Source organism: Acipenser ruthenus, chromosome 9, assembly GCF_902713425.1.
Source record: "Acipenser ruthenus chromosome 9, fAciRut3.2 maternal haplotype, whole genome shotgun sequence".
Taxonomy (NCBI): Eukaryota; Metazoa; Chordata; class Actinopteri; order Acipenseriformes; family Acipenseridae; genus Acipenser; species Acipenser ruthenus.
This window is the reverse complement of record NC_081197.1, coordinates 17822061-17837202: the sequence shown is the minus strand read 5'-3', so window position 1 is coordinate 17837202 and position 15142 is coordinate 17822061. Positions and strand designations below refer to the sequence as shown.

Sequence of the window (15142 nt, the reverse complement as noted above, 5' to 3'; positions counted from 1 at the left end):
AGACAGGCTAAAAGAACTGAATCTATTCAGTCTTGAACAAAGAAGATTACGCGGTGATCTGATTCAAGCATTCAAAATTCTAAAAGGTATTGACAATGTCGACCCAGGGGACTTTTTTGACCTGAAAAAAGAAACAAGGACCAGGGGTCACAAATGGAGATTAGATAAAGAGGCATTCATAACAGAAAATAGGAGGCACTATTTTACACAGAGAATTGTGAGGGTCTGGAACCAACTCCCCAGTAATGTTGTTGAAACTGACACCCTGGGATCCTTCAAGAAGCCACTTGATGAGATTCTGAGAAAAAAATAGGCCACTAACAACCAAAGGAGCAAGATGGGCTGAATGGCCTCCTCTCGTTTGTAAGCTTTCTTATGTATTGAATTTGCATAATTAGGAATTGGTGCCAGTGGTCTCCTATATTATTGCTGCAGGCTACCAACCTCAGCACCAGGATTTTGCGACCATGTCTAGAGTTGAAATAAAATCTCATAAAACTAATTGGTAGAGCAAGATTTGTTTCACAAGAACAAAAACATGGAGAAAACCAAAACTGTTGGTTCCACAAATTTGTTGAAAAAGACAAATATGGGTCTTAATATCAGCTTGCTGCAAACTTGCAGAACCAAAGTTACAAAAATGCCTGGGTGGATTAGCATCAATTTGTTGAACTTGCATGGGCTACCAGTATACTGGATCCCCAGTAGCCAATATATACCTACCGACCGACCGACCGATGCTGACAAAAGCCTTACACTGGAATTCGGATTCAGGTATTATTATTATGTAGTGAGAAATGTATGCGAGTTGGGTAGCCTATTGTAGATGTACTACCAGTATTTTGAACATGTCTATGAAACATTTTGAGTGGATTTTCTTTTTTTGTATCATTAACGTAAAGTGCTGGATTTGATCTCCATTCGTAGACTACAATAATGATCAGAATTGATGAAGCTAACCTTCTGTAGGAAACCATGTATTATATATGTACATGTATAATGTGTATGCAAATATACACTACATGCAGTCAAAAAATGTTTAGCAAATAATGTATGGATAGTGCAAAGCGCTCTCTATGGAATGTTTTCTTGTTTTTTAATTGGTATTTGTGTAACGCTGTCTGGGTTTTTGTTTTGTTTCCCATGCTTTTTTTATTGTATTTTTTTGGTGGCTAAATAAGGCAGACTGCACTTGTGGTTCTTGAACACAACCTAAAAACTTCTTGTAAACCCAGTTTAAGAAAGCTGCAGAATATCAGTGGTCGCGTAATGCCAAATTTGGAAGAATGGCAGAAACATTTAAATACACTCCCACATTTTAATATTGCTTAGGTCATTTGAATGTTAAAAGAGAATTCCCCTGCCTAAAATTACATGTAAACCCAAATTGGCCAAAATTAATTTGATTTTAATTTGATAACATTTTTACAGGAATTAAAAAACAATGTATGTTGCAAAGGTTGAGTATAATTAACTATCTGGATTTAAAATTAGGAATAAAGAACATTAATTACAAAATGAATTTATCATCATTTGTAATCTCTAAGACAACCAAACAACACACAGAACTAAGTGGTTTATAATACCTGATCATTTCTAACATCGAGGGTCAGTCTTTATGTCAATAAAGCTGCACATTTTTTACATACAGTCAGACAGACCGATACCTTCACACGTTTTAAGAAGGATACTTACTTTTGCTCTTGCTTCTCGTGATGCCTCAGCTTCAGCAGCCATTGCTCTCTGCATAGACTGGGGGAGTTTGACATCCTTTAGTTCGACTCTCTCCACTTTGATGCCCCACTCCTTTGATGCATCATATAACACATGCTAGATTGGAAAAACAAACAGTGTGACATAAGTCAGTTGCGTAGACACAAAATATATGCATAAGGCTGAATGTATTTGTGTGAGCCCTATACAACCATTCTACATTCCCCTATATCCCTGTGAGATTGATTGGTGCTGGACTTTTGACTCAGGCGGTTGTGAAGATTTGAACATTAGAAACTGAAATTCAGTTTTTACCTCCATCTGGTCAGCCATCTCCTCTCTGTCAGTAAGGATCTCCGAGAGGTTCTTTGTTCCCAGCATGTTTCTTAGTGTTGTTTGAGCAAGCATTTGTGTGGCCATGTCAGCATTCCCCACCTTTGTGATGGCAACTGTGGGATTGAAAGTGCGGTAAAACACAACACCATCCACCATTATAGTAACAGAGTCTCTTGTTAAAACCTATGGGGGAAAAAACAAGCAAACAAAACACTGTTAGTACAACAGTTTTTATTACACTCAAACATTTGTATCTTTCCACATTCCACTGAGACAGTTTATCCTTATTGCCACAAGAGGATGCTCATGCCCTGCAATACAGGATTTTTTTTTTTTTAACTAAACCTTTGTGTGATTCTCCGAAAAATAATCCAAGAGAGAAAACATTAGAAGTGTATATTAGTCTAATTTTGTGTTGTGTTTATTAAGACGTATATTCCCCAAATGCTTGTTTGAGTGACTGTATATATATTCTGTATATATATATTATATATATTCTTCTGTTAATCGCTCTGCTTATTAAAATAACCATTTCAGGAAATTAGAAAAATCATGATTATCTAACTTTACAATAAACATGATTTTTAAAGATATGAAAAATAAAAAAACATGCAAGTCAAAGTGTTTGAGTAACGTTCTCAGTTACCGATGACTCACATATTTTCAATGTGTCTGCGTTCATTCTCGGAAGTGCAAGACTGTAATAACCACAACTATTTTTTGTTTAACTGCTATGGAAAAAAAAATACCAAAAATACCATTGCATCTTGCATATTGGAAAATGCAATACACATTACGTAAATATAATGTAATTATTTTGTTAGCTCTCTCTAATACATATTTATGACCTCAAACCTTCACGAGTGATTTCCCATTCCAGAAAAAATGCTGGAAATGACACTGGAGCTAAAAAATACCCTGTCTTAATGTTCTACATATTACTTTTCTTAAAAGACATGAATGTAACTATTTTACATCAATAGAAATAAAAAAAAAACTGCTTACTTCCTGAGGAGGTATATTAAATGACACTGTCCTCAAGTCAACACGGCGAAATGTGTCTAGGCAAGGAATGATCCAGAACATACCTAAAAGAAATATAAATATAAACTACATGTTTTTAATAATTCAAGAACATGAAGAAAGTATTATTTTCTTGTTGTTTATAAATCATGTTGTCATCATTCTAGCCTGTTCAACACAACTTGACCCACATGTGAAGGGGCAGGAGCGTATAACGTAATTTAAACCAAGATTTTTTACTGGATAAAAGCAATATATATATTATATGGCATTCAGTTGAAAAGACAGACATTAGACAGTTAAGCAGGAGTGATGATGTAAGCCTCACCTGTTTGTTGAGCCTCACCTATGTTTGTAGGTTTTAATGTTCCGTGCATCTCTTGCTTCAAGTTATTTTTAGCAAGCTGTAGTCTTTTTTTTTTTTTTGAAATGTTGCCATTTATATTATTATTATTATTATTATTATTTATTTCTTAGCAGACGCCCTTATCCAGGGTGACTTACAATGGTTACAAGATATCACATCATCTTTACATACAATTACCCATTTATACAGTTGGGTTTTTACTGGAGCAATCTAGGTAAAGTACCTTGCTCAAGGGTACAACAGCACTGTCCCCACCGGGGATTGAACCCACGTCCCTCCGGTCAAGAGTCCAGAGCCCTAACCACTACTCCACCACTACTCCCCTATTATAAAATGCATACCTGGTCCTTTTGCTCCCCCTTTAACAATACGCCCAAGACGAAAGATGACAGCCCTCTCATACTCCTGTACAACCTGAAAGGAAAAACAAAATAATGTAATTTAATTAACCCAATACCTGGCAAATGCAATTGCTATTATAATGAGACAATAGAAGTAGAGTACAATCACATTTGCCATTTGTACAAGAATTGTACAAATACCAGACTATCTTACTAAGATTGCATTAATCCAAGGGGTCCCAAGTGGCTCACCTAGTATTTATGGGAAGAATAGGTTGAGTCAAGGTTTAAATCCTGTGGGTTCCCTCCTGTGTACGGAAGACAAACTGTCTGTTGTAATTAAGTGTCAGAATGAGTGTAAGCCGTGTTCTTTTGGAGTCTCCAAAAGTTGCGTGTCACCACCATGTGTCGTTTATGATGTATTAATGTATGTGGATTAAAACTGGAAACAGTACTTGACATCTTGACCACTGTAGAAGAACAAATGTACAGTCACCTTCACGATAGCAGTTTTGTCTTGCTGTGGGGCAGGTATAATTTAACTGAATGTGCTTCACAATTCAGAAGGTTCAGTTATGTTCCCTCACCACAGCAATTTCCAGAAGAGCTTACAAGACCCTAGTCAGTAGTCACTCGTAGTGTGTGGTACCACACCAATCTGCACCAGTGCCAATGCAATGTATCCTGTGGAATCCCCACTTCTTAACTATTTGTAGCATTGTGATAATGACTTCCACTTGCCCAACCTTTATCCATAGAATCGTCTTGAGAATTCATCAATAGTTGTTTTGCAAGGATAAACCAATTGTTCCGTTTGAATGTTGGAAATAGGAAGCTAAATGCTCTTACCTTAAAACAGAAGAAGATTGATATGGGGAATGTCACAAGGATCATTAACATGGAAAAGCTTATCAGGATCCATCCACAGAAGCCTACACCCCCACCATTATCCTCTGGAGAAAATCAAAAAGCAAACCATTGTCTATACATTTTTCTATAAAAGACTAAACATTTACACAAAAAATAAAAAAAACATAAACCATTTACTATAGCAACCATTAACCAGAAGTCATCACTCACACACACACACACACACACACTCACACAGACACACACAAAATGTATATAAATCTACACATACTGTCAATGGAAAAGGTATGTTAACAACACAGCAATGTTAGGAATGTTGGATATACTGAGTAAAAGTGCTTATTTATACCAATATTAAGGTACAGTATGAAAATAATACAATAGCATTCTACTGTTTTCTCAAACTACTGTTTAATATGTGTTTTTTGTTTGGTACTAATACTGTGATATTAATGGCACAAACATGTCTTAAGCTTTTGTGGAAAGCTTGTGAATAGGAAATTGGTGTGATGATGTCGATAGGACACAGAAACAGGTTTTAAGTAAAGCTGTAAATAGCGCACAGTAAGGTTAAAAAAAATCATGTAGGAATATTTTGAACCAAGCTAACAGAAAAAAACATGTGATGGAAAAAAATAAAAAATAAATAGAAAACACTGTTCTAGTATTGTATGATCTACTCAGACTTGTAAGTACTGTATTACCATGTTGCTTCATTAGGCCAAATTCTTTTTCAACCAAACACTACAAAAAATGTTTTAAGTTATTTTTTTAAGTTATGTATTATATTTGCATTACATTCTAAAAGCTTCACCTCTCGGTCCACATAGCACCACCATATGGGTTCAAGTCTATCAGGCCACACACTTAGTGACAACTTGCACTTCTTAATTACTGCAGAACCCACTTGCAAGCAACTGCACTGCTCATACAAGTGTCACATTATTGCTTATGGTGGGCATTTATATATCATGGTAAAACAGCCTTTCAAAAATGGGACACACTTCCAAACCATGTTGGAATGGAATTGGCTTTCACAAACTGCAATTCTATCTCAAGAATCATAGTTAAACAACTGGCAACAGTGAGATTAACGATAGAGGAAAGGGGCATTCTAAATGTAATCATATCAGTGCTTTTAACCTTGAAAACTGATACATAGAATGACATAGCTGAAACATATTTATATTGGCTATACAGAATTGCACAACATGCTACTAGTGGTGATATAATTTCTATGATACTGTCGAATCTAGACAAGGTTTACTCAAATACTACTCTGTATCATAATAATAACTAATAATATACTATTATTTCAAGTCAAATTACTGTTCAGCACATACTATTTGAAAGTTTTGTAAGTACACTGATATTTAAAAAAAGAGCTATTGTTTAAAAATAAAGCATAGGAGGCATTTTTCTTCTGAAAGAAACAATTAGCTGTAAAAGTGCAAACAGTATTCTGAACATTGCCATAACAGCAGTAAGATGAAACAGAAGTTACCTTGCACAACCTGATGTCTGTTTTTTCCTTCTGCAACCTCTTTTGCAGTACTTGACTCCATCTCTGGTTTAATTTTATTAATTGGCATTCACTGTGTAAGTTGTCAAACTATGACAATCAGACAGCTTATGATTTTGCTGTAGAAAAAAAAAACAGTTTAAGAATGGTCACGCCCTTCTTGTACCAAGAGAACGTCACACAATGGAACGTAAACAACTAGAGTAGTTGCATAGCAACAGTGGCATATCCATTCCTGGCATTAGAAATTCCCATTCTGTGTGTAAATCTACAGACTGTTTTTAACTGTACTACTATTTTCTTGTTTTCTTCTTTAATTTTTTTTGACAATACAATACTGAGGCATATAGTCTAAATAAAATGTCTAGATAGAGTAGTAATGGCAAACCGAATTTGCATTTTTATAATTCATGACTGACATACCTGGAGAAAACGGGCCAGCCAGGTCCTGAAAAACAGGTTGAAACAATGTGCAGTGTCATTTAACTCCTATTCATCAGGACATGTGTACCAAAGGTAAAAAAAACAAAAACCTTATATACTAGATGTAACAGGTGCAATTTGAATTTGCACTGTTCCTTTAAATTTGTATAGCTTGTTCAATAGTGCCTCGTTTGGAGGTCAAGGGCAAGAGCCCATCTGCGCAGGAGCAAGTCAGATATATGTTTATGTTATAAGATACACATATAGAGCATTATGTGTTGTGAAAAAATGTTAAAATCATTTTTGTATGCTGAGTGCGGCGAAACGTGGTTAGCACGTGTTAATATTGTGTACACTAGCAATGTAAATGTGATTGTTTTTTTGGTATTACACTTATTTTATCTGAAGTGACTCCGGGCTTGCTTCTTACAGACCCGACGCTGCATGTGCAGATCAATAAAAGCTGTTGATTTACGAAAAAAAGAGGAAAAAAGTTTCAACGCAGAGTACGAGGGAAGTGGGGTTACATAAACAATGAACTGGTATTACCAATAACTAGACACTGGGGCATTGTGGTGTTCCCTGTAATAATTAAAATCCAATCCATGTAATTGCTAAGAAATTGCAATAACTTTTTTGAATGTCATACTAAAATGTAGAGTTTGTTAATACCATAAAAGGTAGCCAAACGTGTTCTATAAAATATGTATTTCTTATCATGGTAAAATTGTGATTCTTAACTTGGATTCCATTTATCTAGTTATACATAGGATACTAGTATTTAATATACTGCCAAAACAGTATTCATCATTTCCGAAGTGAATATATATATATATATATATATATATATATATATATATATATATATATATACAGTACCATCAATCAATCAGCTTCCAGCTCTAGCAGGCTTTTATCAGACAGTAGATGCCTGCTACTACATCACAACATCAACACATTTAAAGTCAAGCAGAGCAAATACCTGCTTTTTTTCATTTTGACTTGTTGTAATGAAAGCTCAGTTCACATCTATTGGACAGCAAATACTAAACAGACACAAGTGATCCAAATATATTTTATTATCCACCAAACCCAGCCAATCAATACCTTGCACTGATGAACTACCGAGTCAGCCAATTACAGCCCATCTTTGTGTTTACAGCTTTCTTATGTTTTTAATTATTTATGTTTTGTACACGTGCAGTGCATGTATTATACTGATTGAAAAGAATCAATGCTACACCTAGTAATTATGAATTCAAATTCTCTTTGAATTGAAGAGGTTGGATTGTATCAGCGACTGTATACTGGAGCACATCACTATCTTACTGAAAACGTAGAAAACAAAGAAATAACAGTTGTAAAATACAAAAAAAAAATCATACCACACTTCAAAAACGTGTCTTTTCTAATTTGCACAGGACCCACATGGTCCTTCAATAATAAAATGTTCACCACGCAATTTACAGGGAAAATTAGGAAATGTTCATTGTGACTTCATTTCCGTTTTGATGTAATACTTCTGATGTATTTTGGAGGATTCTGGTTAGTAACTGGCTAAAACATATGGGTAAAACATACCCACTGCCATGATCAAAAATGATCACAACTTTGAATAAAATAGCTTTTTTTATAAAACATTATTCAGAACTTCCAGATTGAGACCCAGAGTCTTCAGATGACAAGCCAGTTGATGGAGGGAGAGGGTGACTGTTTCTGGTTTGGCCATCGCTGCCATCTCCAATGCAAGAGGGAGATGAGCCATCGCTGCCATCTCCAGTGCCAGAGGGAGAGGAGCCCTCGCCATTGTTTCCTTCGCCAGAGGGAGAGGAGCCATTGCTGCCATCTCCAGTGCTAGAGGGAGAGGTCCCAGTGCAGACATCTCCAACGCCAGAGGGTGAGGAGCCCTCGCCATTGTCTCCACCACCAGGAGCAGAGCAGCAGGAGCTGCCTCTGTCTCCACCCCCGCTAGGAGCAGAGCAGCAAGAGCTGCCTCTGTCTCCACCACCACCAGGAGCAGAGCAGCAGGAGCTGCCTCTGTCTCCACCACCACCAGGAGCAGAGCAGCAAGAGCTGCCTCTGTCTCCACCACCACCAGGAGCAGAGCAGCAGGAGCTGCCTCTGTCTCCACCCCCGCTAGGAGCAGAGCAGCAGGAGCTGCCTCTGACTCCACGACCACTAGCAGCAGAGCAGCAGGAGCTGCCTCTGTCTCCACGACCACCAGGAGCAGAGCAGCAGGAGCTGCCTCTGTCTCCACCCCCGCTAGGAGCAGAGCAGCAGGAGCTGCCTCTGACTCCACGACCACTAGCAGCAGAGCAGCAGGAGCTGCCTCTGTCTCCACGACCACCAGGAGCAGAGCAGCAAGAGCTGCCTCTGTCTCCACCACCACCAGGAGCAGAGCAACAAGAGCTGCCTCTGTCTCCACCACCACCAGGAGCAGAGCAGCAGGAGCTGCCTCTGTCTCCACCACCACCAGGAGCAGAGCAACAAGAGCTGCCTCTGTCTCCACCACCACCAGGAGCAGAGCAGCAGGAGCTGCCTCTGTCTCCACCCCCGCTAGGAGCAGAGCAGCAGGAGCTGCCTCTGACTCCACGACCACCAGCAGCAGAGCAGCAGGAGCTGCCTCTGCCTCCACCACCACCAGGAGCAGAGCAGCAAGAGCTGCCTCTGTCTCCACCACCACCAGGAGCAGAGGGTGAATACCTGCTGGTTCTACCTCAACCGCCGTGGGAGGACTGCTTGCCCCTCCCACCTCCACCAGCAGAGGGTGAATTCCTGCTGGTTCAGTCTCAAGCGCCGTGGGAGGACAGTATACCACTCCCACCTCCACCAACAGAGGGTGAATACCTGCTGGTTCCGTCTCCACCGCCGTGGGAGGACTGCTTGCCGCTCCCACCTCCACCAGCAGAGGGTGAATACCTGCTGGTTCCACCTCCACCATCATGGGAAGGACTGCTCCTGCCCTGCCTCGCACCGCCCAAGGGTGCCTGCCTCTCACCACCCAAGGCTGCCTGTTGCTCCGCATCGCCAGGGGCTGCCTGTTACTCCGCATCGCCTGGAGAGCCACCAATTACAGGGTACGAGGGAGAAGTGGAGCTCCCGCTGCCGCCTCCATGGCCAGGGGCTCCCCTCCCGAGGGTCCGCTGCTGCCGTCGCCTCCCGAGGGTCCGCTGCTGCCGTCGCCTCCTGGGGTCGCCGCCGTCTTTGCTTCGCCTTGGGTCACCGCCAGCTGTGCTTCACCTGGGAAGCTGCCAGCCATGAAGAAAGGGGGGGGAGGTCAGGAGACCAGCTCCCCCCGCAGCACTTTCGCTGCAGGGAATTGGGTGGCCGGTGGCCCAGAAGAGGGAGCTGTCGGCTATGAAGATGGGGGGAGAGGTCAGGTGACCACCTTCCTTCGCAGCACTTTAGCTGCAGGAAATTCAGTGGGCGGAGCCCCAGAAGAGGGAGCTGCCGGCTACAGAGAGTAGGGGGGAAGGTCAGGAGACCACCCCCACAGGCCGCAAGATAGCTTTAGCCGGAGGAGCCGGCCTGTGTACGCTCAGCCTGGCCGCTACAGCTGTTGGGGTGGGAGGAGGACCGGGACTTTGGGGACTAAGGGGGGAGGTGGTCAAAAAGGCCATGTGTGCTATGCACAAAGGGGGGGCGTGTGTGACGGGGTACACCCCGCCCCTGAATTATTTGAATGTTTTGTAGGATTATTATTATTATATTTGGGACGGTGGGAAAGCCATGTTTTTATTATTTGTTTTTAATTTAAAAACCTGTGAGAATGTGGCTGGAGCCTCAACAAGGTAATTGGTTTATTGATAATTAATTAAGGCTCCAGCCACAGCTTAAAAGAACCCGCTCCAGGCTAATCGGGGCATTTTTCTTTTGAGCCAGAGACAGGAGTACTATAGAGCGAGAGAATACACCTGAAGCAACTGCTACTGCTGTACCACACGGTATTTGTTTGTTAGTTTATTTTGGCCATCGAGCCCTTTTGTTTTGTGTAAGTGTTTTGCTTATTATTAAACGCCGCGTGCAAACAAGTCTCGTTCCCGTACCCACCTTTGCTGCCTTTGTTTTTGTGTTGCTCCTTCCTGGTCTGTGACGTCACTTCAACCACTCTGCCACACACCTGTGTTGTTTTTTTTTTGTTATGCTGATATTATTATTTATTTCTTAGCAGACGCCCTTATCCAGGGCGACTTACAATTGTTACAAGATATCACATTATACATTATTTCACATTATACAGATATCACATTATTTTACATACAATTACCCATTTATACAGTTGGGTTTTTACTGGAGCAATCTAGGTAAAGTACCTTGCTCAAGGGTACAACAGCAGTGTCCCCCACTGGGGATTGAACCCACAACCCTCCGGTCAAGAGTCCAGAGCCCTAACCACTACTCCACACTGCTACTGGACACTGACCCCGACTGTGTGTAATGTGCAAGAAAAAAAAAAAATCCCTATTCAGCTCAAATAAGGAATAATGAAATACTAGTTTTTTATTTCCTTTTGCCCATGGAACCCATTTGGCTCACAGTTGCCAAGTTGAAATTAGAAATCTCATATTCCTAGAGCTTGAAATACCTTTTTCAGTCTTTAAAAGTACAGGGTATACACGTAGTTCACACTTTTCTAAAATGGATTTTCTCTCACATAAATTGAATTGTATTTGCCAGTAGCATCTCTGGTCAGTCTATCTAGGATTGTGCAAAAGAAAATGCCAAATTCTGAAACACTTTTTATGTGGTAAAATAGTAATTCATGAAAGTATAAGACTGATTTTAAAATATGCAATCACAAAATCCTGGAGGGTATTATGCATGATATATAATCATACTGTATAAACTGCATTCCCCTATTGAAAGTTTGTTTCAGAAAGGACACACTTTAATAGAGGACCACTAGCTTGGTGTTTGGTTAGCAGGGTCTTTCCTATCCAAGGACCTAGACCAGAGGGATTTGTCTATTGGTTGAAACATGACTGGAGCCACAGATACACGAACCCTTTCTGCAAAGCTTTATTAGTAATCTAAGAACTGAGGTGGTGCAACAAATGCCCCATAGTGTCCATTATCTTATTCTCTATTAATTATTTAATCTGTACTTAGTTATTTATGTGAAGGTATTCATACAGTGTTGGATGTGCATTGTTCTGAACTGGCCTTTTTCCCCATTCTGGAGTATTTGGTTCTATGAGTTCACACCTTTATTTCATTATAAAAACAATCAATTAAGAATAAACCAAGAAACATGAGAATATACCGGCCACCTGAAAATAATTACTGTGCAAAATATGAATTATCAGCTGCTTTCTCCCTGTGAAATGATACAATATTTATCTCATTAATATTAACATTCACTAAGAACATGACTGATTTTTGAAACTCTGATAGGAAAATTGGTCACTGATTCAAAGCTGTGAGACCAGAGCTGTAACAATACTTACTCAACAATAATATATTTGGGTCAAAACACCTGAAAATAATGTATGTGTCCAGGCACATTACAATCATTTATTAAAATCAAACAGATCTAATTCAGCTGTTATCTATTTAATGTGTAGGTGTAAGCGTTACACTCTTTTTGTTTTTAATAAACTTTTCCATTTATGGACCAAATGTACTAATTTTGATAACAACTTGTGACAGAAATACAATGAGTTCTGGTGATAAATCTTCCTCCCGACCTGTGAGGGCGCTAAAGAACGGGAGGAGAAGTATCTGGAAGGGCGAAACTCTGTTGTAAGACCGTATTGATTTGACAGGTAAACGAGGGGCAGCTGCAAGTAATAAGGCAGCTGCAACCGTTTACCTAGATATCATGCGGGATTACATATAGGGGCCAGGGTAACGCTGTTCTTTTCCTTCGTTTGGGTTAACGTTAGGAGAGAAGGACTGAGAGAGGACCTCTCAGAAATATAAGAGAGAAATAAGTGTTACGTGTTGTGTGTTATTATTGTCTGTCTTTATCGCACCACTACTAGACAGTTAAAGCACACCTCCGGAGCTGTCGGCCACGAAAGCACTATCCGGAGCACCACTGCACAGAGCACCTGCACGTTTGAATTCACCCAGGACTGGTGACCGTGCCTTTGTTTTCTGTTCAGGACTGTGTTGTAATATTCACGCTCCCTGCGCTTTACACATTGTTGTGTACTGCCGGGGATTTATTATTTGACGGTCGCCAGGCCTGGAAACGGCACAATAAACACTTATTCACTAAATTACCGTTGTCTGCCTGTCACTCCTGCATTGCATCACCGCTACACCTGTTCCCCTTACCAGCCACTTTGCCACACACCTGCATCTTTAATATTTGCATTTTGATATTACATTTCAAAGGACTGTCTAGCAGTTTTTACTTTTAGTGCTGTTAGTGCTCACAAAGGTTAGAAGTTGTAATATAACAATGACCTATATCTATATTTATATTATAAAAATACAAATATCATCCTGATCATAAGTCTCTTTCAGTCATCTCTGATTAAACAGGAGAGTCTAGAATTTAATTTTAAATGGGAAGTTTAAATATCTCAATTTAAGCTTATAAATTAGTTACCATATGTACAAGAACAAATTAATAAATAAGCCATTTTGCCTGACATTATGTACTATGTATATCATCTGTATTCCCCTGTTAAAGGTTTGTTCCAGAACTGACAGCCTTTGATAGGGGTGATTGGTTGGCAGGTGCTTCCATGTCCAAGCCAGCACAAAGTGCCTAGGCCACTTACCACACAGATGCCAGGGTTGATGCTAAAATTATATGGGGATGGAGGCATATTTTTAAAAGCTATTACTCCAGTCTTTAAATAAGTCCTATTTTTTGAGAAGAATAAACAAAACTATAACCAAATAACTAAGTAGACCATATAATCCAGGGCCTGAAATATATTAAATATCACAGTTATATTATTTATTCTTCTTCTTGTTTAAATTCACTTTGTTATGATTTTCTTTTTCTTTTTTAAAACTCAGAAGCAGAAGAGCTCTTAAACATCTTCAATGTAGTTAAATTTGCCCTCCACCCCACCCCTGCAACACTGTTACATGACGTTGGTTAAGAGTTGGGAGTTGTAAACAAACTGGGGCTTTTATCAAAGCCGTCTTTCTGATTAACCAGAGTGCTAAGAAGCTGAATTATAGCTGAATGTGGTAAGCAGACACTCATAATATTTTATTGTATATATGATTGAGTGTGACGCAGTAGTTAGACTTTGATTTTTCCAAGCATTACATATTTACATGTTTCATTTTTCATAATGATTTAGTAAAGCCTGTTGTCTAATTGCTTTGGTTTATATAGCTAGGTTTATGAACAGGAATAATAAGTGCTTATGAACACAGTAATAAAAATACCTCCTGATATGTGCTTCAATAATCATTTGCTATACATTTTTTAAAGAAATTGCACATTCATAATTTTGTACTTGCTGAATAATGAAAGGTGAGTTTAATGTCCACACATCCAGTACAGCATGTACTGTACCTACAAGTAAAGCAGACAATAAAATGCTGTTTGGTTTTGCTAGGTCAAATTGCATTATGTTAACTTGAAAGCAGAATCTCTGTTTGCTTTTGAATGAATAAAGATAGCTTAAAAATGGGGATCCATTATGTCATTATGTATTTTAGTGCTAAACAGCTTCACTGATTGTCAAGCAAATATGAATATCAAGTTATCTTTGTTGGTTTAAAGGTGTTGTTGCTCATTAGCTGACGCTAAAATGTAAAACTCTCAGACTGATGTTGAATACCATTTTCCTTAATACGAAACTAAGATGTGGCTTTTTCGTGTATGAATTTTCTTTTATCTTACCTGTTAGAGAAAGGAAATAAATACCATGAATGATAAGGCTGTGACATGTTGATCGATGTCAGGCCTGGGTAACATATTCCTTTCACACAATTCAGTGTTTGGATCATGGTTGCTGCTCTGGCCTATGGTGGGATGTTAGTGCTTATAGGCAAGGTCAGCAGGGTGGACCGTGATGAAGTCACACACTTCCCCGCCATCAAGGGTATTGCTTGCAAATAAAAGGTAGGTTGGGGATGTAGAGAATGAAGTTGCAACATGCAATACATGTAATATAAACCCAATTCAAACTACCTTCGTACAATTTTGCTGCCATTAAAAAATAACATGAGAAATGACGATTTCAAATCACTTTCAATGCGGTCTGATAGCGAGATGGAAACAAGACATAAACTATGACTAATTAGCCAGCAGGCCAGTAAAAAAAAAGTGATGGGGCAGCCAAGGCTAGTTTTATATGTACTGTATTCATGTTTTTCAAGCTGTCCCCATAACAAAAATGTCTATACAACATCTGTATATAACACTTTTGATTGATCTAGCACAGGTTTGGCAATGCTGCACCAAAGAAGGCATATTTTGGCACAATCCAGCATAAAAATGCTTTATATTGCAATATTTGTTCTATATCCATTAGCCACTGCTGATCTTCTATGGTCCAAATTCTACTAGTGTACATACAGTTTTTAACACTTGTAAAAATTAACTTAAATACTGTTTTCATTGCTCAC

At 39.3% G+C, this 15142-nt stretch overlaps 1 protein-coding gene across 1 annotated transcript; it reads right to left on the bottom strand.

The window, feature by feature from the left end:
* Window positions 1–1626: 1626 nt before the first annotated feature.
* On the bottom strand, window positions 1627–6614 carry LOC117406191 (stomatin-like). The gene is made up of 7 exons (XM_059031302.1): window positions 6596–6614; window positions 6155–6291; window positions 4630–4733; window positions 3781–3853; window positions 3055–3137; window positions 2029–2232; window positions 1627–1830 (listed from the first exon to the last, which is right to left on the bottom strand). The coding sequence occupies exons 2-7, from the start codon at window positions 6240–6242 to the stop codon at window positions 1642–1644; spliced, it is 741 nt and encodes a 246-aa protein (XP_058887285.1). The 5' UTR covers window positions 6243–6291; window positions 6596–6614; the 3' UTR covers window positions 1627–1641.
* Between the last annotated feature and the right edge of the window lie 8528 nt (window positions 6615–15142).

Bases quoted from the DNA above. Each gene is read 5' to 3' on its own strand.
- LOC117406191 (XM_059031302.1), bottom strand. From the start codon at position 6,242: ATGCCAATTAATAAAATTAAACCAGAGATGGAGTCAAGTACTGCAAAA. The intron at 3,854-4,629 runs GTAAGAGCATTT...TTTTCCTTTCAG, and splicing joins CAATCTTCTTCTGTTTTAAG to GTTGTACAGGAGTATGAGAG. The intron at 3,138-3,780 runs GTATGCATTTTA...TATTTCTTTTAG, and splicing joins AGGGGGAGCAAAAGGACCAG to GTATGTTCTGGATCATTCCT.